This window comes from Phaethon lepturus, unplaced genomic scaffold (genome assembly GCF_000687285.1).
Source record: "Phaethon lepturus isolate BGI_N335 unplaced genomic scaffold, ASM68728v1 scaffold18780, whole genome shotgun sequence".
NCBI lineage: Eukaryota > Metazoa > Chordata > Aves > Phaethontiformes > Phaethontidae > Phaethon > Phaethon lepturus.
The window spans coordinates 47,368-69,077 of NW_010511390.1; the positions used below are offsets into that span (position 1 = coordinate 47,368).

At 41.2% G+C, this 21,710-nt stretch overlaps 2 protein-coding genes across 2 annotated transcripts in view; one reads left to right on the forward strand and one right to left on the reverse strand.

Moving 5' to 3' along the window:
• The window catches only part of NRAP (nebulin-related anchoring protein), a 53,005-nt gene extending 41,536 nt beyond the window's left edge, over nucleotides 1–11,469 (forward strand). Inside the window, exons 32-42 of the mRNA XM_010283874.1 lie at nucleotides 279–377; nucleotides 1,165–1,269; nucleotides 1,628–1,735; nucleotides 3,421–3,732; nucleotides 5,684–5,788; nucleotides 6,478–6,576; nucleotides 6,693–6,797; nucleotides 8,352–8,459; nucleotides 9,119–9,430; nucleotides 9,651–9,803; nucleotides 11,049–11,469. Coding sequence (XP_010282176.1) covers nucleotides 279–377; nucleotides 1,165–1,269; nucleotides 1,628–1,735; nucleotides 3,421–3,732; nucleotides 5,684–5,788; nucleotides 6,478–6,576; nucleotides 6,693–6,797; nucleotides 8,352–8,459; nucleotides 9,119–9,430; nucleotides 9,651–9,803; nucleotides 11,049–11,150 — 1,608 coding nt within the window. The 3' untranslated portion in view covers nucleotides 11,151–11,469. The remainder of the gene's footprint in view (nucleotides 1–278; nucleotides 378–1,164; nucleotides 1,270–1,627; nucleotides 1,736–3,420; nucleotides 3,733–5,683; nucleotides 5,789–6,477; nucleotides 6,577–6,692; nucleotides 6,798–8,351; nucleotides 8,460–9,118; nucleotides 9,431–9,650; nucleotides 9,804–11,048) is intronic.
• Nucleotides 11,470–12,676: 1,207 nt separating this feature from the next.
• HABP2 (hyaluronan binding protein 2) lies at nucleotides 12,677–21,439 on the reverse strand (the record flags this gene model as incomplete). Its single annotated transcript, XM_010283887.1, has 11 exons — nucleotides 12,677–12,853; nucleotides 13,766–13,911; nucleotides 15,412–15,546; nucleotides 15,876–16,018; nucleotides 16,914–17,160; nucleotides 17,289–17,383; nucleotides 17,825–17,996; nucleotides 19,001–19,120; nucleotides 19,503–19,619; nucleotides 20,066–20,176; nucleotides 21,311–21,439. Coding segments are annotated over 11 exons (1,592 nt in total), but the record flags the coding sequence as incomplete, so codon positions are not given.
• Nucleotides 21,440–21,710: the final 271 nt, after the last annotated feature.

Here is a 21,710-nt window from a genome sequence, read left to right on the forward strand (position 1 = left end):
GAATGAAAGAACCTTATTACTGTATTCAGGGTAGCAGCTCTTTTTTTTTTTTTTTTTTTTTGTTCCTGATTTACTTTTCATTTCCCCTGTGAGACTTGAATGCATCAAATTCAGAGTAGCAAAAGGTAAATTAGTCTGATGGTTAATAGACACATACTCTTTGCAAAGTAGAGTTTTAAGCAGACAAAGCAATACTAGGCCACTGGTATTGGAAAAAGTCCTTTATCTTGCCAGACAATTTAGTTATTCTGTTCATTTTTCTTTGTGTGTGAACTCAGAGTAAATATCGTCAGCAGCCACATTCCTTCAAGTACACATCGGTGACAGACTCTCCTGGCCTCCTTCATGCAAAATTCAGCAATATGATTGCTAATGAGGTAGGCTTTCCTAACGTGAATCAGAAAATATGCTTTTCAAAATGCAGTGAGCTAGGAATGGAAGAGTGGGAAAGAGACAACCCTGTTCTGAATGGAAAATGCATCAAAAAGAAAGCAAGCATCACTGATTTGTGCTTTTTCACAGTTAGATCACACTTTATTATTTCCAAACATTTAATACCATTTTCAATTCAATCTCTTTTAAAAAGCTTAAATAGTGCCCATACGATAGAGTCCCATTATCACATTTTTTTACATGAAACAGAGCCTCAAAAGATCAGGGTGTTCTTGAGGGAGCTCATTTGCATAGTATGGTCCACTTTAGAGGGCTCCTAAAAAAAGAATCACTTTTCTAATCTTTGAAAAACAAGACAAAACCCCTAGGCAAATTATCAAAATCGTCTGTAATAACGTGAGGAAAAATCCAAGCTAGAAAATGTGGCAAGTCTACCAGAAATGCCTAGCCTTTTATTTAACACACCTTCATAGTACCCTTAATGTTTTTGGGTCCACTTTTGGCCTGCTGGGAACGTATCAATGCAAGACTAAGAATAAGTGGGTTGGCATCATGATATATGTATAAAAATTAATGTAAAAGTTTTTTATGCCCAGAAAAAAAAGCCATGCAATTGCAATTGAAGAAAATAAAAAATAAAAGAATAAAAATATTCTTAGCTCTGTTTTGTCCTGGCTGACTATAGTTGTCAATCATAAACAAGTATTGCTGTTATATTATTGAAAAAATAGAGAAAATTAATTACAATTGTCTTTTTGATCTCTTTCCTAGCGCCTGTATAAAGCAGCGGGAGAGGACAGTCAGCATCACTATACACCAACACTGGGTCTGCCTGAGTTTACACGGGCAAGAATAAATGCAGCTAACCTCAGTGATGTAAGAATTTCTTCTGTATTTCTTATACTTACTTGAGATGGAGGGTTGGGCAGTGGCAAGGAAGATGGATAAGTAGGGGACTTTGTAGGTTTATTTTATTTATGCTTTCCCTGATTTGATTATAATGATATTTATCTCCATTAGCATATATATGGTTGTGAGTAAATTAAATCTACATAAAGAACAAGACATGTTTTGTCTGAATTAGTAGGATTTCCCAAAGATAATTTTTGAAAGTCCTTTGATTATGAAGAATGAGACTGTAACGCAGAATAACAAATGGAAGAGGGTTCCTTTGTTTGTTCCTTTGTGCATTTAAAAGTGAAACAGCAATCTACATGTGCCTTTCCTACTTTAGGCAAAATACAGAGAATCTTGGCATAATCTACGTGCTCAAGGCTACAAGCTGACAACGGAAGCACTCCCGTTCCAGGCTGCCAGGGCCTCCAGAGAAATTGCCAGTGATGTGAGTTGAATGATTCAACCTTCCTTCTTGCCTAATTTCTGTTAACTTCATGTAAAACAATGTCTAAAGCAGATTTTACTAAATTAAAGCAACTCCACAACCATGTGAGACAAGTGTGAGACAGAATATATTACTTATGAATGAGATTCTTTGTGTGAATTAAAAAAAAAAAAAGAAGAGGAAGAATTGCTGCTAATAGGGAACCAAGCTCGGTTAAATATCTTCCAGTGGGAAATACCTAGTGAATTAAAGTATTTGCAGACAGACTAATCAGAGGGATTCTGCTCCTTTCCAGGCTTTCAGTTCCTCATATTATAAAGTGCCCACTAATTCTGTCCACCCTGCTTTGAGCCGACTTTTGGAAGTGCTCAGTGCTCCTGAATTGAAATGAAGTCAGAAGAAGCTGAGCGTTCTTTGAATCTCTGAAAGTCAGGAGCTGCCTGTCTGGTTAGGAAGTGAAAATCAGTGGGTGATCTATGCAGTGGATCAGTGGCAATTAAGGATATGTCCCCTTAATTTCTGAAATAAAGGAAATGAATATTCTTACCTTTAAAAATATCCTCTCATTTGGATTGTTGTTTGCAATGCACTCGGACATGGTGGTATCTCTTTCTCAGAAAGCCTAAGTTCATCCCTTCCTTACAAGAAATGTAATAATTTCTAGGAAAACCTGACAATTAACCTAAATTTAGTAAAAGAAGTCTTCATTTTGTGTGGTATTTAGTTGCATATTTTATCTCTAATGTGATAAAATATGAATATATTTCATGTGTATTCATTTTATGAAGCAACTATTTCTAGCTGTAATTTATAATGTATACTTAACCGTATTTTACAGAGTGCTTTTGGTTACAGCTTCAGATCTGCCATAAAGGATACAGGTCCATAATAGAATTACATCCACTTACAACAGATCTGAATTTGGCCCTTCATCTTGGAAGCACTTTATAAACATTAGCTACTGTAATTTAATACGCACAACTCTCTTGTGTGGTAGATAAGTGTTATTATCCCATTTCAACTACATTATGAACTCTTCAGGGCCCAGGCCTTCCCTTTAAAGTTCCAAGCACCCTGTTGATGCTGTATAAATAATCATTATCATCATCATCACTATTTCACAGAGAGGATAAATGCAAGATCATAGGGAGAGTCATAGTCTCAGCTAAGAAGAGAATGAGGGGTTGCTGGTGCTTATTCTTGTGCTCAGACCACCATCTTAGGCTTCTCAACATGGTTATTGATCCAGGAAAACTGAATTTACTCTTTAAAATAGCTGGGTGGCATTTGCAAATCTGAAGGCTACAGAGTGCATGATGTTTCTCTTTTGTATCGATTTTTTTTTTTCCTTCTGTCTTTTGTTTGTTTCTCTTATGTTCTTATTCCTAGTGATGGGAATAAAATTCTGTGAGAGATAATAAAAGTACATGATCTGAAGTTAAGCATGATCAATGCTTTGGGAATATTAATGGAATTATTGAGATGCGCTTAACTTTAATGTTGCAACTACTGTGGTATTTAAATTTGAGAGCAATGAGACATTCAAACAATTACTTTCTAGTGATGCATATCTTGGCTGTTTCTACAGACAGCACAGATGTTTCAGTGACTTATCTTAAGTTAGTTAGCTAGACTAGCCAGTCTAATTTTGTCATTTTTTCACTTTTACCTGTTTTTATTTTTAGTACCAATATAAACACAACTTTGTGATGGAGAGAGGAAAGCACATTGGTGCCAGAAGTGTTCTGGATGACACCAGGTTGCTGCATTGCTTGCATGCTGCCAAATTACAGAGTGAACAGGAGTATAAAAAGGGATCCCAAGAAGTGTGGTCTCAGTACCATCTGCCCATGGACATGGTGAATCTTGTCCATGCCAGGAAAGCCCAGGCCTTAGCAAGTGATCAAGATTACAGAAAGATACTCCATGAATTTACAGCACTCCCAGAAGACATGAAGATGAAGTGGGCCAAAAGAGCCCACATGCTACAGAGTGAGGTAAAGGCTTTCCTTCTGTTAAAAGCAAATTGAATTTAACAATAACAAAGCTTTGAGTGACTGGCACAAATTGTATGTTGGCATTGGGCAATGTTTTTAGAAAGGCTGTTTGTAAACTAATGTATGTGTAGCAGCAAGGTATCTGATTGCTCTTCACATATGGAACATATGTGAATTGGAGGTTCTTGTGTTATGAACCTGGTGGAAAAGCACTGTGGTCCATATTACTTATTCTAAAGCTGAGGGGTATACACATTCATCTCTCAGCTGTTTGGATCACAGCTAGTCAATGGCTTGACAGCCACTGCTCTACATGCAGAATTCTTTGAGGAGAAGGTTAAATACTCAGAGGTTGATTTGGGATATATTAGAAGATCATTTTGCCAACACAAATGGTCACGTCAAATAATCAGTTCCTCAGATGTGTTTGCAGAAATTGCTTATGGAAATGAAAGTTCAGACAAACTTTGATGACAGAAATGATGGAATCTCAGCATGGGCCACATCCATGCTCACTTTGCCTTAGCATGTACCTTTGTTCAGAGACAAGCCATTGTCTGTATGCGCTTTCAGACAGATGTAGATGTTGAGTGCATGTGTAAAGCTGCATGGATGCAGGTAGCTGTATTTTGACAGTTTAGGGTCCAGTGTCATTAGCTGCTCTGTAGCGGGAAGCTCTGTTCAGGTGTTTTTTGTTTTGTAAGAAAAGAGACTGAATCATTCAGTGGGGAAGTGAAAAATGTTGTTCAGAAAGTTATGCTTTTTATAGGTCTTTAGAGAGCTGATAATTTACTGAGCTCGGGATTACTGAGCACTGCGACAAAGTGATGGGATATTTGTTGGACTTAATCAGCTCTGATGAGCAGATGTTAACAGGTATTCCAGCTACGAAAGTCAGAGTGGCAATCAAAACACCGTAGAGCTTGTATCCTTCTTTCTTACTCAGTGTACTTGCTATCTGGTATCCCAAACGTACTCTTCATTGACAGAACTTTTTTGGGATATTCTTGGGATGGTATAAAAGCTGTTGCTAGATGCAGTTCTTTGCCTTTCCAGCTGCTTTCTCTAAAGGCTAACAGACAGCATGCAGGTAGTTAGATCTAGGAAGGCAGGATTTTTTACTATTTACTGATGTGTGGTTGTGGCGGCCCACATGATAGGAAAGTGGCATTTCCTTAGACTCTAACAGCATGTACTTCAGAGCTTGCCTACAAAGGGACAGGTAGAAGATGAATAAGAACCTCAGCACCTGAGTCTTTGCCTTTAGACCCCACAGGTTCCCCTCAGGAATCCAGAGAAATGATGAAGGTGGTTTTGTCCAATACCCTTACTATCTAGTGGAGAAGTGTACAACACGCTTGAGCTAGCTGGCTGTTATGTCCTTTTGCATATAGGGGAAAAAAACCCCCAACCTGAAAAAATGGATGATTGAAGTCACAGTGAGCCACTGTCACTCTGAAGGAGAAGTCAGAATTGTTGGGGTTGTGGGTACTTTACTGGCTTTCACATTTTATTGGGTCTGCCTTGTTTTCTTTACTGGATTGGGAGGTAGAGCCAGCCTTTAATGTGAGTAAAGAAAGAGTAATATGTCCTCCTAGAAATGGGGTTAATGAGGAAGCATGCACCAGATAAAATAATTAGTATTCCTGACTTGAACTCACCTCAGAAATTATTTCAAAAGGGGTTCTCTTACACCCAGTACAAACAGGTTATTACTTACTGCTTTGAGTCATACTAATTCACTCATGGGGCCTTCTCTTGTAACTTGCATATGATACATTATTTAATTCCTGGTGGAATGAACAAATGCAAACAGTTTGGCTTTACGATGTGATATGTGCATGGCAAATGAAAAACCTCAAAATGTTAATATGAATCAGGGATTCTTTTTAAAAAAACCTTAATAGCGGTGGATACAAAACTGATAGCCAACGATTTTCATTTTTAACAGCATCGTTATAAATCAGACCTGAACTTCATGAAAGGAGTTGGTTGGATGGCTCTGAGATCTCCGCAGATAGAAAGTGTAAAGAAGGCTGGAGAGCTCATCAGCGAGGTAACTGATAAATCTTTCATGGGATAGCACGTCTGTAGGAATTGTTTACCATCAAGGCTCCTTGTTACATGACACTTACGAATGTAGCTTATCATTTCCTTTTGATGTGGGAGCCTGTTTATACAAGGTGTAAGTTACCAAGAAGCAGTACTGGAGATGCAAGTCCACTGTGTGACACCTGCTGAATATTTTCCATTCCGAATGAAACACAAGAGTATAAACAAAACATGCAGCAATAAATAAATGCAGTAAACTCCATTATGAAATTCTGAGCAGGTGGTTATGGAAGTGATACAGAAAGATACAGCATTGACAACTACACTGAAGGGGCATTTGCCTGCTCAGTATCATGCATTAATGGAGAAAAATTATGAGCTGTCAAAAACGTAGTGTATGAAAGCATTTTGCATGTGAATTTTCAGTAGGAAGTCCTTCTTGCACACACACAAAAAAAGAAGTTTGGTGCCTGGGTACCACATCAATGATACAACAGCATCCCCATTCCCTAGCTGAAAGAGCAACTGAGGCTTAAGCAGAACAGTATGTTTTTAATACTGTAGCTTTGGGTAGGTGGCTTTTATGGTTTATTCCAGTTATCACACACTTGGAATTTTGATATGTCATTAACAGAAACATCCTGTGTTTTAGTTTTTTTTTCCTTTGTTTTTGTTGCTTCCTCCTCCTCTCAGATAAAGTACCGTCAGAAGCCAGAAAGTTTGAAGTTCACTGCTGTGGTTGACTCTCCAGATTTGATTCATGCTAAAACCAGCTACCTCCAGTGCAGTGACGTAGGTTTCATTTTACTATAAGTGATCTTAACTTTTCTTGTACTATAATGCATAAAAGAATTGATCTCGACATCGCTTCCAGTATCAGTTACCTTCAATGACTTTTGACTCCACAGAGATTGTACAAGGCTGGAGACTCTGAAGCCAGGCACAGGTACACGCTTCCTCCTGATCATCCGGATTTTATCCGAGCCCGCCAGAATGCACTTCAGATTAGTGATGTAAGCAAGCCTTTTACTTACGGGAGTTGACTTGGGAAATGAGGAAAACAAACTTGCTTGGGAGTGAAAAACTTTCATGTATATGTAGAAACCAGGTTCTCTAAGCCTGACCAAAACTGAAAAAAACAGGGCCTGTGGACAGCCAACATGTTGCTAGATTTGGGCTAGAGGGATCAGGAAAAGTCTGTCTTTTGTGAATTTCTTCTGCTTACTGGGGCAGGAAGCTATTATTAAGGATTTTAGTCCTTCAGTATAGGTATGGTTAGTTACAAATTTAAACTTATGTTTGGGTGGAGTAGGATAGAGAATCCTCTTTCCTTGACTATATAATCTATCTTTATGGCGCTGCAACACTGTGTTGAACTGATCCCTTAGGCACAGTTGTCAATTGTGCACAACCTGGATGCAGCTGGATCAGTGAGTGGAATTGGTTTAAAGGGATTTTGTTTCTGCATTATGCCAGACAGAGGCACTCAGTCTATTCCTAATATACTGTTCCTTGATTTATTAGCTGTTGTCCTTAACTGTAGGGTCATTGACCTTAGTTTATGAGAAGCTTTGAGTTCCTTGTTTGGTGATAGGTGCTCTGTAGGTGAAAGAAACAAACAGGATTTATATTCTTTGAAGTGATAGAGGACAAGGTAAAAAGGCAAAAGGGTGATTGCACACAAATGAAATATCATACCTAGACCTGTTAGCAGGGTCTACAGTAATGCTTGCATTGCTTCTACCCAGGCTGTCTTTCAGGATTTCTGGCATCTCAGTTTACCTACAAATTAAGCACCACCTAGCACTAAATTCACCAGTGAAACAGAATATCTTTTGAAATATGAAGTGGATTTTGTGCTTGTTTTCATATGGCCACAAACCCCAGAAAGGATGAATTAAAGTGTTACAGAATGCAAATTAATAAAATCAGAAAGGGACAGCCAAAAGTGTCAGCTAAGATGCCATGGCTGTGTAGCAGAACCTGCAGACTGGAAGCTATTTTAAGAAATCTACTAATGGAAGAAGAACCAAATCTAGAGCAATTTCTCTTCAGGATGTAAATGTATTTCACATCCTCAAAGTCACATTAAATATGTTAGAACCGGCTGTTATTCCACATGAGTTAATGAAGCCACATGTGGCTAAGGATAGAGACAGGGATCAGTTGAAAGGCTTTAAATAACTGGTATTGAAATTATGATGCCATGAAACCCAAGACACTGCAAGTGGATGCATCAAAAGAGAGAATAAGGGCAATGTCAATGCAATATTGATGTGACTGATGCATCACAGTTTCTAATAGAAATTAAATCACATCAAAAACAACCACATTCAAGTACAAAAGGAAACCCTGGTGGCACTTTTCAGATGAGGCATTTTATCATTATGGTGAATAGAGAAGAAGTTGAAGTGCTGTAGAACTGGATCAAAACCTTGGAGATGGTACTGATGACTCTTCATACAAATAAACCCAGTAGGATAAAACATTTATTATTGCAGTTATGGGACTGCATTTAAGAAACTGCAGGGGGAAATGACTGTTTTGTTCTTTTCTTTTCAACACAGAAATTGTATAAAACATCTTGGGAACAGACAAGGGCATCTGGCTATGATTTTAGGATTGACGCCATCCCATTCCAGACAGCAAAAGCTTCAAGAGAGATTGCTAGTGATGTAAGAACTGCTCTGTTTCAAACACTTCCCAACCCTCTTCCCATGCCACCCTCACCCTGTAAAAATGGGTGAATTCTGGTGTAAGTGAACCTTTTTCTGGTTTGGAAAATTGGTGACCCGGTGAAACCAAATGCCAGTTAAGGGCAAATTTTCAACTATAGACTCCCATTAATAATGTCCAATACCAGACTGCTCTCTTTCACTTCAAAGAGTTATTCTTGGGAAGGAAGCATCTTATGATGTAGTAAAATAAAATAAAAACTAGGCTATGAATAGTTAAAGCATGGTCTAGAATAAAGTGGCTCATCTTTGAACATGGAAGACCACAGTTGGCAAGAAAGCTGAAGATGGAGGACCTTCATTGCTTGAGCTGTGTATTGGGTATGCCCAAGAGTGCAACAATAAGAAGACCTCTGACAGTTTTTTTATGAGTATTTTGCGCTCCCTAAGTCTGTCTACTCCTTTAAAAATTAGCACAAAGGGCATTCTTCTAAAATGTCTTGTTAGATTAGGAGATGTAATTTGATATCAAACAAACCCTTGGCCTTCGTGCACTACAGGAAACGTTATTGATAGCTAGGAGAGGGTAAGTTATGAAATAACAGAATTTGAAGGTAATCTAAATGTGAAAATGAGTTTTTCCTCTGCCTTTCCTGCAGTACAAATACAGAGAAGCCTTCCTGAAAGACAGAGGCCAGCAGATTGGATTCCTCAGTGCAAATGATGATCCCAAAATCAGACATGTTCTCAGAGTGGGGAAACTCCAGAGTGACAACCAATACAGGAGTGGATATGCCCAAAACAAGGCACAATTCCAGAGTCACCTCAACCAGCCAGGATTCCTCCATGCTAAGAGAAGCCAGCAGCTTGCAAGCAATGTTAACTACAGGCAGCCTTTGCACCAATACACTTGTGATCCTGAGCAGCTAAATGTGAAGCATGCAAAGCAGGCCTACAAGCTGCAGAGTGATGTAAGTATAGCTGAGCGACACTGTCTTTCCAAGTGCCAAGACCTTATCTGTCAAAAAAATCACATTCTTGGAAGAACTACAGACTGTTTGCTGAAAATTAATGATTTGTCTATTATTGACTCTGTTGCTCTTTATATGCTCTCTCTTGAATACCCAGGGCATGTGGTTTGATTAGAGCCAAACAAAACAATATACATTGGTGTATGGTTCATTTTCTCAGGTAAAATACAAGTCTGACTTGAACTGGCTCAGAGGCATCGGCTGGACTCCCCCAGGTTCTCACAAAGTTGAAATGGCAAGAAGAGCTGCTGAGTTGGCATACATTCGGGAAATGGGATTGCAGGGTGCTTCTGCTCAGTACAGACCTGGAGTTGTAAGTAGAGTAAACCGTTCTCACAAACCCCAACAGCTCTGCTCTCTAGAAGACAGACAGGCACACATCCTGTTTAATGCTTTTGAATGCTCCCTGGAGTCTACAGTTCTCCCCACTGTTTGAACCGAATATATATACTTCCCTCATCAAGCTTTGTGGCTCTGTGTATACCTTAATTTGAAGAAACCTCTCAAGAGAATTCAGCGCTGTCATGGCTGAGGAATTCCAGTAGGGACTAGGAAGTGCCACTGGATAGGATTTACTTATACTATGAGATGTGTTTCCCTTAACTTGTGGATGTTGTCAGGTCTCCAAGTGTCCTGGTACCTCCATGGAAAGCAGAAGTAGAGGTGGAAGGGATTCTCTTTTCCTGATTTCGGCAAGACACATCTGTGTCGCCATGTAATCTCCACTGGCAACTGTATTGACAGGATCAGTGTAGACTCCTAAAAGCATAACGTGTGCTATGGGAGGCTCCCCAGTACTGTGGGAGGGTTTTTGCAAAGGGGGAATGCTCCGGCCTCCTCCATCTCTATCCAGCCCAAGATGCAAGAAATTACAAGCTGAGATCTTCCAGTTTTTCCTTCTCCCTACCTCCACAGGGATGATTCCCAATCTGCAATGTCCCAGCACAAGAGAGCAAAAGTCCATACAGGGACTTTGTAGACCCTACAGTTAGGAAACATCAAGTTACAATAAAAGAGAAGTTCTGCACTCTAAATACTTTTTTCAATTAAATTTTAACTTTAGCAACAGGTCAAACATAAGCCAGCCCAAGAGAAACAGAACATATCCATGATTTGCATTCCTATCTGAAAAGTAACTTAGGAAATAAATTATAACTGTGGTTGAGGAATGCAGGCAGTGGGGACTGCAGGCAATATCTTTTTAAGTCCTACATATGATAATGATCTGATGGTCCGGTCCCAGGGAAATCTACAGGTGTGTAATCCACTTGGAACTCAGGTGTTTGCTGATTTTCTTTTTATTTAGGGCTCAAATTAGAAATTAGGACTTGAGCACATTCAATCCTTTGGCATGTGTAGTCTCTGGCTTAAAGGAATGGCTCCATTTTTTGCGCTTTTCCATTGTAGAGATTTGCTCAGTGCAGAGCAGTGATTCATATTTTGTTCATTTGTTCACCAGTTGAGCTAATTTTTAGTATACAAATATGTTTATAGAATAATTGTTATAAACCTCTTCCTGTCCACTGGCTGTCCTCACAATATTAGTTTGATTTAACAGGACCAATTGGAGATGGAAGGATGTCAGCAGGTCACAGTCAACCCTGATGCTTCAGAAATTCTGCAAGTCAAGAGAAGGAAAATGCAGTTGTATCAGCAGTAAACAGAAACATGACATTACACAAATAGATTTTTATCTTGTCCTGCAAATCCTGTAGCTTTTCCAGTTTTCTGGGAAGCACAATAGGTGGCGTCTGAGAACTTTTTGTTTTAAAAAGCAGCCTAAACATTGCAATTTATAACATCTTTCTATTTTTGTGTGGCTATTTTATCACTGTATGTATTACAGAATCTGATATTTATTTAAAGCTGTAAATGAAATTAGTACTAGGTGACTGGCAGGCTCAGCTTTGTACTACAGATGAATGATCTCGATTGGTAGAATATAATTTGTAAAGAATAAATCAGATTAATCTTATTCCATACTTGTAATCTTTGGAGGTTTTTATGTTCCTGGATTACTGGTGCCATTGACCTAAGAGAATGCAAAAGCATGATTCAGGTGGCTTAACAGATGAACAAGACAAAGGCCAGTGGAAGCAAAGTTATCATTGACTAACCAAGGGCATGCCTTTTGGCGACATCAGAGACTTTGTTCTTAACAGGATTAAGAGGATGCATTCAGATCACAATTAGTTCTTCAGCTTTTTTCAAATCTTCCAAAGCAAAAAATCAGAATTAGTTTGTTAGAAATTATGGCAATAGGGGTAGCTACTGATAGATTAGGTAGCTGTTTAGAGAAGGTTGTAAACCCTGCAATTCAGATGAAAGGCACATTACTGTTTTAACAAATTGACTCTTCACAAACACGTCTATTCGTTATGTCCTGATTTAATACCAGTCCCCTGTCTTTCAAATTTCTGTATAGGGCTGCAGAAGCATTGGGCAAAAAAATATACAATTAGAATGCAAAACTTGTGAAAACCCATGAATTATCTAATAGCTTTAGACCCATTTTTATAATGGTATTTAATACCCCCTGCGTCTCACTGGTATGAGCTGAGGTTAAGCCCATATATACTGTTGTAGATTGGGAGCATAATAAGTAATTATCCTTTAATCAGGAATAAAGTGGATAATTCTAATAGTGATTTTCTTTTTTTCTCTTTCAATCTGGAATGCACCACTGATGGAATTTGTGGTTATTTGCCATAGGCACATGATGATTTTTATGTATGTGAAAAGTGGTACTGGCTTTAAGGAGCACACATCAATGGCTTTGAGGTGTCAGGGTCCAATGAGTGCAGAAAAAACACACCTTAGCCACGGGCATGAGGTGAAGAGGGAAAGGGTGACAGCAGCTGAACCTGCAGAATTTTCAGGGCTTGAAAAGCAAAACTGGAAACATTGGCAGCTGCGGTTCTGATTTGGGGAAGAAATGGAGTTGCTTTACTTTCTGATCTGTTTTGCCTACAAAATCTGGGCTTATTTCAAAGCCCCCAACAGGAACACTGTCACTGTCATTCTATTAAACACTCTAAGGCTATTTTAAAGATGGTGGTGAAGGATGCCCCATGTAGGCCATGAGGAAATATCAATAATGTTTTTGATCAAAGAGGAGGCATTTGGGGAAATGATAAAAATAAGTAAATATCTCAGTCTTACCTTTTGTCATTCCATACCTGTCTCCTAATGAAGTAACCTTGACTCAGACCGAATTTTGGATTTAATCCAACTGAGAAATGTTGTCACCTGGGTATAAACCCCTGGCTTGTTTTTTAACCCACACTCCTCACCCCAGCTCACAAGGCCATATACATAATAGGAGCCATTTTCGACACAAGTTAGTGGGCCTCCAGAATCTCCCTGAAAAGAAAAAGCACACACATTCAAAACATGAAGCAAAACGTTAATCAAAATAAGAATGCTCCTCTCCCTTTATAAGACTTTGAAGCTATAATGATGGTCTTTTCCTATCAGATGTACCATCAGATTCTGCTCAGTTCCTGAGTAGGCTTGCAGTTCTGGAACCAGGTCAAATGATACATCGAAAAAGTTTGGTAAGTTTTTGTTTGTGAAGCCTGTGACGTATATCTGACAAAGTCACAGGAAATTTCTCAGGCATGAAAGTACCAGGCATTTGCAGCCTGAGCTCCACATTATATTGCTGAGATACGCCATGATGTGATCCTTGGCATAAATGAAAACACTTGATCTCTCCTACACCCCTCAAAATAACTTTATTCTAAACTGGCTGGTCTAAATTTTTGTTTTATTGGTGATTTCTATTGCAAAGTATGGTTGCAGTGGTAGTTCGCACCTCAGGAAGCATTGTTCAAACTCTTCCCTATCTTACAACAGTATAAATATGAACTTGCTTCACCTGTGCACTAGCTGTAATGAAAAGAAATATCAATCCTGACTTTCCCTGCAAGCCTTAGCTCTGATAGTGAAAATCATTAGAATTGGTGCTCATGGCAGAGGCCATAGTAAAACTGAGGGAAAAAAGGCAAGTTTTCAGGTTATTATGACAAACTGCCTCAGAAGCCAAACTTTCCAGTCTAGTCTGTAGCTTCCATACATCTGCCTGTGGCTGACAGTGACAACATTAGCTCTAGGGATATACATCTCAAACCGTACTGAAGAAAGACGATGGCTGTTGAAATACACTGATGGGAGAAACAGATACATATGCAGCATCCTGCCAAAGCTATTACTCTGCACAGCCTGACTATTTACACAAAAAATTAGTCTTCAAATACAGAAAAAGCAACAGACCTGACAAGAGTCCGCTCTGGGTCTCTGAAGATTTCCTGCACAAAACATGCTTTCATCCAGTATGTGATCATATGCTCTGGGTGCATTGCATTTCCTCTGCGAAATCAGCTTGACATTGGCATCTAACAGCTGACGGGATACTTCATCTATGGGATGTGCACCAAAAAAATGGAGTCACCTTCCTCCCAATCCTGTTACATGTTGTCTTTGTTCAAAATAGGAGCTTGCTTGCCATTTGGATGGGAAGGGGTAAGAACAGGGGGGATGCATGGGCTAGCCTGGGAAGAAAATAAGTATCTGTCTGAAATGATAAGGGTTAGGGTTGGAGCCTGGAAGCTTCACTCAGGACATCAAGTTGTTGCCTGAACAAAAGCAAAGTCAGGTATTCCGAATTTGGCTCCGATTAGCTCTACCCATGTAATCCTGCTTTTCAAAGGTGCTGGTTGTCTGCAGCTCCCACGGGTCCCAATGGGACTTTGAGCTGCTCAGCACTTCTCAGACTGGTGCCATTCGATGTTTTAACATGCAGGCTAATGGAATAGATGAAAACTGAAAATCATACAATATTTAAGAGCAATGATTAATTATAGTGAATCTAAAGACATAACTTGACATCTAAAGGCAATAGCCAGAGTTTCAAAGCACTACATCTGTACGTAATTAAAGGTGGTTTATAAGTTTAGTTCTGCTCGAGTTTCAGGAAATATTCCATTTCTGCAGTGATTTCCTGAAATGCTAATAATAGCTCTGCCCAAAGAAGGAGCCATCTAGTTTGAATACTTACAGGGTACTTGGTATTCTTTGTTGGGGGAAAAAAGAAATTTCCCTGTACCCTTTTTAAGAGAGATTTTTTATTTGGAACTTTTAAAAAATGTCCATTAAATTCAGTTGGTGCATTTTGATCAAATGAACATGCTTGTCTCTTGTGGACTTCAATGAGACCATCAGAAGGGAGAATTTGGTCCTATGTATCGTATCAGGCTGTATCAGTCACAAAGCACTAGGACACCTACTGCAGCCTGAGTGACACAGTTTCCTTCTGCTGCTTTACAGCAACATCAATCAGAACATGAGAAAATGCATTTTTCAGAAAATTGCCATTACCTTTTTTTAAGCATAGTAATTTCTCCCCTTAGGATTTACTGCGGGCAAGAAAGGTTTTGGATAGAGCTGGTTGAACTTGAAAAGCTTTGGATTTTTTTTTTTATTTTTCAGCGCATCTGAAGATCCAGATGCTGCTTCTGAAAGCTTTATCTGACCCAATGGGCTGGAAAACCATGTGAAAGTTCCTGTCTTTCTTGGTCCCGTCTTGAAACACACAAACTATACAATAGCCTCTCTCTTGATACCTTCTTACTTCTGTTGCTGGCTTCAGCTGAAACCATGACATGGTGTGTCAGATGGCAAGCAAAAAAAATGTGAAAAGGATTTTTTCAGAACTCTGAAAAGTTTGGTTGGTCTAGCAGTTGGAGATTGCTGATAATGAGTAATTTCCATGGCAGGGTTTAGCCATCCTTAGCTTTGAATTCCAGGTCTTGGTTTCACTAAGTACCTAGGTCCACATTTGGATCTGGCAACTGCTACTGAAAGTACCAGCCCACCTTGCCATGGAAGTACCCACCAAAATCCAGCGAGCCCATAAATACCTGTCTCTGTCACACCCCATCCAGAAATGAAGCAGTCAGTTCCAACAGGAAAGAAGAAGTTAGGCAGGCATGCTGTTTTCACATACTTTGTTTCCACTGCACAGTGACCATCAACTGGCTTCAATTTAAGTAGTGCTGGAGAGAAGATAAAGAACAAAAAGTATTCATAGATAATTTTAATTCCTAGCCATCATTACCAGTCTGTGATCCAATCCTCTGCAAAGTTGCATATGCCTAATGTGCTATTTGCACTACGTCCTGGACCTGCCCCTATTTTTTTACCTCTCACTGCCAGTGACTTCTGCCTGCCCATCACAATTCACATTCCAAAGATTCAAATGGGTCTAAATCACAATTTGGCCTAATTATTTCCAGAATATTATATTGACTTCAGTTGGAGAGAGGCACTTCAGATGACTGAGGCTGGAAGTGCACCACATGAATATTCAGTAAAAGGGATTTACCAATATCATTGTGTGGGACACCATCCTTCTCTCTGTATTTGTAATGTACAATGACCTTCTCCACATCAAATATTTGCTCTTGACGCTCTCTCTTCTTGAGGTCTTGCTTTCCAAGGGCTACTTGGAGATTTTCTGCTGGTTGTCTGAAAAAAAAAAAAAGTAAATTACACACAGACATTGTCTATCAGTTGTGGTGAAAACCTGCACCTTTAGTATCTGCAACTCAAGATATTGCTTCCTCTTGTAGAGCACGGCCAGAAGATTTCCTAAGATCATTATAGGAGAGCTTAGTCAGGGAAGCAGTGGTGTTGGACAATACATGGGCTCTTAACATCTTTCAGTCATGAAATTAAATGATTTAAAGCTGCATGAATACACTTTTCTTTGCAGTTTGGGGAAGAGTAGCAGTGTGCACACAGTCTGTTACTGTGGCTGTGATGATGAGAGGTAACTCATGGAGACACGGGAGTACAGTTGCTTGCCATTATCTGGGCGTACTTAAAATCATCTGTGCCGGAATGATCTCCAGTGTGTAATTTACTAATTTCGAAGGATAGTGGTTTCCAACCTGCTCAACAAAAATGTTGAAGGAAATGCCATATTCTAAGCTAGCTAGCACATAAACAATTGAAAGAAAAAAACATATTTCGCCTGTTCTCGAGATCTTAATTATGATGCAATACATTATGTTGTTTATGGTTTCCCAATATCCCCTGAGGGAGTCCTTCTTTCATACATTGCACAACTTTGTTACATGCCTCCTCTTTTCCTCTCATACAACTATTTTAGCTCATTTTGGATGAGTGAGAGGTAAATTTAATTTGTTATTCCAGCAAGCAAGCACGAATTTTAAGTATATGTATATTTTCATGTATATGTTCTTATTTTCACATATATGTTTTCCTTTCAGTTTAATTCCCAGCAAGTTTAATTCCCAGCAATCATTTGGACTGCAAATAATTTGGATTCCAAACTGTCTTTAATAACCATCCTGATTTTTATATGTTTATCTAGCCTAGGCATAGGACATGCACCTACTCAATGCAGTGCCCAGCAGTAAGAACCCAGCAAGCTTTAATTAGCACTCCACCACAGAAATGTTCACTCCTTTTTGAAGTCTTTATCTGCAAAGATGCCATCCAGGGATGTTTGCCAGGTGTAGTCTTAGCTCCACCATAGATCCTCTTGAGTGTCCTTTGAATTTCTGGTTGTCCACATGTTTTAAATATTTCATTTGATCCAGGTGGGTCTGTTGGGCTGTCTGTTGGCCATGGGCTCTGTTCAGCTGCATTGGAAGAGACAGCAGATGTGTAATGCAGAAATAGTATCAGACTGGAGGAGCCAAGTAACAGGGGTCACCTGCTGCTCTGGACCACCTACCCACTGCCAAACAGTTCACTTCTAATTCTTTACCTGTTCCTGAGCAGGGTGAAACGTCACAGAAGTCCCATTCCACTTTGTGATTTTTTCTGATGTAGCACCAGGGTTTTTCATCCTCATCGGGATTCCTGAAGGGAACAGTTCAGAGCATCAGCCAACAGGAATGGGGAAATCTCCACAAAACCAGCAAAGGAGCTGAGGATGCTTAGGGGAGCAGCCTCATGCTCCCATATGAGAGCCAAACTTCCAAAGGTACTCTTTCTTAAGATTTGACAAAGAAGATGCCTGAGATAAGGAGAGTGGGGCTTCTGCCATTTTACTGTCCCCATACCTATCTTAACCCTAAGAAAAATGAAGGACCGATTCAGGGAAATGAGGGCTCTTTCTGGAAGCGTCACATCAGTACAGTGACTTAGGGAACACACCCTTAACATCCTTGGTATTTTATAGATAGGCAGTGTCTAGGCAGTTGTGAGATATTAACACCATCAGTTAATCAAATTCATGAGCAGTTTGTCCTCATGCTCTCTTCGATATAGACCTCTACAGTTGCTTCTTCAAAATGTTACCTGCAGAAGTTATGTTCACCAATGCCGTAAGAGTCAGCATCCTCCATAAAGGCATTAATAGGGTAGTCCAAGAGATCATGGGAATTCCAGTGCAGGCAGGTCTTGCCATTCATTGCTTGGTTCACTCTCCCTCTGTACTTGGAGGAGGCCTCTTCATAACAGTCATCCAGTCCTGTAGGAAGACAATGATGACATGAAAATGCCTTTTGTGTTATTCTTTGCCCAAAGTGGTTTCTCCTCCTTCCCATCCTTGACCTACATTCATTTTATGGAGAATTAGAAGCACCTGCTGGGTTATGTAATGATATCCCTTACCCTACACAGGCCAGAAATGAGAGTAATGTCCCAACATCTGTCCAACTTGAAGCTTGATTGACTTCAAATGCCTGAAACATCTTTGCATGGTAAAGACCTAACAGCTAAGAGGTGCCTTAATGCCAAAGCACAATCTCTCTGTCAATGGCATAGGCAAGAAATGGTATTGGCAGTATTAGACGGAAGTGGGCAGAGCTGCTATCATGCTAGGGCAATGGGTGTGCCAAAAGGAAGATTGTGGGGTTGTGAACCTAACCTGTAGGCGAGCTGGAGGAAAAAGCACCTGCAATGTGGAGCACGTAGTGGTATACATGGAGTTTGAAGTGAAATCAACTTTTAAAAGAGAAAGAAACAAATCATTCACCTTGAAAACATGTGTGGGGTATGGTGCCCATGGTGGTGCTGCAGAGGCAGAAGGTTCTCTATGCAGGCTGGGGTAATCCTATGCCCTTGGCCACCCATCTGTGTGTCAGTGACTGTACCCCAGCCTTGGGAGTCACAGGCAAGTGGACATGAATCTTCACTACATCAGCTTTCGAGTGTTTAAGGAGAGCCCAATGTTCCTTCTCCACGGGACATGCAACCTCTGGGAAATGTGTGCTCACTCGTTATATATCGGTGGGACCTTGCTGAAGCACACTTAGAAAACATCAGTATAGGAACTGTTTTGAGCCTCTTTGCTGATGGTGGCTGCAGAAGTCAACCTCTTCCTCCATCACTCTCCCTGAGGAGGCTAGTTCCCCGGGTGCATTCAGGTACTTGGTGCGATGACGGCATCAATCAGTTTGACTGCAGGGTGAAGCCTGCCCTTGGCTGTCTTGGGGATGCGCCCCTACCCTCTCCCCTGGAGCTGTGACATACCGATCTCACAGAATCTCCCTCTGAAAGGTTTGGGGCACTCGCAGGTGAATTTTGATCTGATCCTGTGCCGTATGCAGATACCTCCATTTTTGCATGGGTTTGGTCTGCACGGTGAAGATGCTGTCAACATGGAAAACAGAACAGCCTTGTCACTGCTGAATGCTATACAGCCACTTGCATGTGCAATAGAAAGTGGGGAGAGCTCCCACTTAGCCTGTTGTCTTCAAGATCTTATGAACTCTTGAAAAGCACTTATCACAGGTGGTCTCACCAGTGAGTGAACCACCACCCTGTAAATCAAGCATAACTCATCACTGATCAGCCCCACAGATGGGAGCCATAGCAAACTCAAGCACCAGGGCAGGACCACCTTCTGCAGTGGGCTGCATGTGATCTCCCACTGCTGAACATCTGCAGTGAGGCGACCTCGCCTTGCCATCCCCACCGCAATTCACTCAGCACCCCGCTAAGCTGGAGCCTTTTCTGATGGGGCTGTGCTCACCTCGTTGGCAGTCAGGTAGTTTGTAGGGATGATTGCAGCTGCACTGAAAGTAAGGAGGAGTTAATGTAATTAGGCAGTGTCCCGTGTGGCACCTTTTCTCCAGGCACATGTCCTTCACTGTGGAAAACAGACACGAGGTTCTTCATCAGCATTTGCATGTGCACAAGAGCTGTGCCCTCACAGGGATCGTGGGAAGACACGCTTTCTTGTGAATCTCTGAGGAGGCTTTCATCTGTCTGTAGTGGACTTGGGATTTCCATTCTTGTTCACATTATCTATTGAAAAAAAATCTGCAGGACTGACAAGTAGCTCACCACTGCCCACCTGCCATATAGACATCCTCTCTGCACACCTGAAGTCTGTCTTACTGGATACCACTTTAGACAGACTTTGGTCTGGATGAGGAGCTAAGCGTGAGACCTATGAACATGACTGGGCTGTCAAATCCCTCACCCCAGCAAAGAGTGGGTTTATAAAGCCCTGTGTTTGCTTCCATTGACAGAGCTGTAACAGTAACATTAGTTGCCAAAATAGGGAGTGTAAATTAGCAGAAGAGAAATTACCTTTCTCGCACGTAGTCCCAGTGTACGGCTCAGGGCAGACACAACTAAAGCTTCTTCCTCTGTTTTCACACATACCATTGTTCTTGCAGGGGTTGGAGGAGCATGGGTCTGCTAGGGTAAGGATAGAGATCTTTTAGTTTAACTTTCAGCTTCTCCACCTCCATCACCTGCTTTTTCTTCTCGCATTTTTTGACTGCAGAAGGCTGCCTTCCTGGCCGCAGCATCCCAGGTAACAGATATTGCATTTACGCATCAGCTCAACAGCCACAGGAGCAGCTATGAATTGCTGCAGAGCCTACTGTAAGCTGTAACAAGCTTTGGATAAGGAGCTCCTCAGCTATCTCTGCCATGTCTACGATGGAGCTGTAATGGGGCAAGTCCCTTCCTTTGCCGAGGGCCAGATTTGCCTCTATAGCAGTGGTAGAAGCAGGTGCATTAAGAGCCAGAGCTGGTCCTAGGCATCTGCCTTCATGTGTTTATTGCGGAGGGGTCTGGATTTGCATTGCCCTGGTTTCAACGTGGCACTAAATCTCCCCTGGACAAGCCATCCATCACCATTATACTGTACAACACCCCTGGGTGGCTATTGCTGCAGGGGAGCAGGCACCTGCTGAGAACCACCTGAGCGCTGCTCCTTACGCCATGCTTAACCTCTCCACTCCACTCCACCCCGGGCTGCCAGGAGCAATTCGTGCTGGGGACAGCTACACACCAGCTCTGCTTTCCTTGTACCAGGCGATAACCCAGGGGACATCACAGGCAACTTCCCTGTCTCTCTTTTTGTGTTTCCTGAGCAATCTTAAGGACCCTTTCCTACTCTCCAGAAGTTTGGCAAAACAGAAAAAGAAAAGAAAAGAAAAAACCCCACAACTGAGAAAAAAGAAAAGAAAAAAAAAGGAAACCTGCTCTACATTTGGTTCCCAGCATAAATACAGAACATATATCCCATGAAAAAAGCAATTACATCCTACAGTGTCTATAGACAAATAAGCCTGTGCTTTTTTGTAGTAGCAATCAGAAATGTTCTGCATGATCAGAATCCATCCTGTGAAACCCGGAGATAAAACACAGGCTCCTTACAAGAGAAATACAAAGGAGAACACTGCAAACAATCCTCCTAACTCATCCCTTTGATGCAGGCATTTCGAGAGCAGGCTGGCAGCCGAGGCCTGCCACGCTCATGCTGCAAGCGCAGCGTTGGGATTTTACCCATTCCTCGCCTCCCTGTCCGCCCCTCAGAGGTACCTTTTCCGCTATCGCTGTAGCCAAAAAATGCCTCAAACCAGTCAGGGTCCTCTGAGGGCTGCTGCTGGAGGAAGGGGTCCTGCTCCGTTTGCGTGTACTCGTCATAGTACTCGTAGTCGTCAGCCCCGTCTGCAGGGAGGGGTGAGAAGAGGGGGGAAGAACAGGGGAGTTACAACTGCTGGAAGGAGAGAAGGTGTGAAAGAAGTTACTCCCTGGGGTGGACAGTCCTGTTCTCCTTCAGCTCGTTTGGGATGCCAGTGGGTCTAGAGCTTGCATCATCTTGAGGACGAAAGGTGCCGTTCAGCTCTTCCTCGGCGCGGGCAGAGCTCGCCCCGCGCCCAGCACGGCCTCCCCCCAGCGCCGCTGGTCCCAGCTCTGCCCTCGGGGCCGCTCCGGGAGG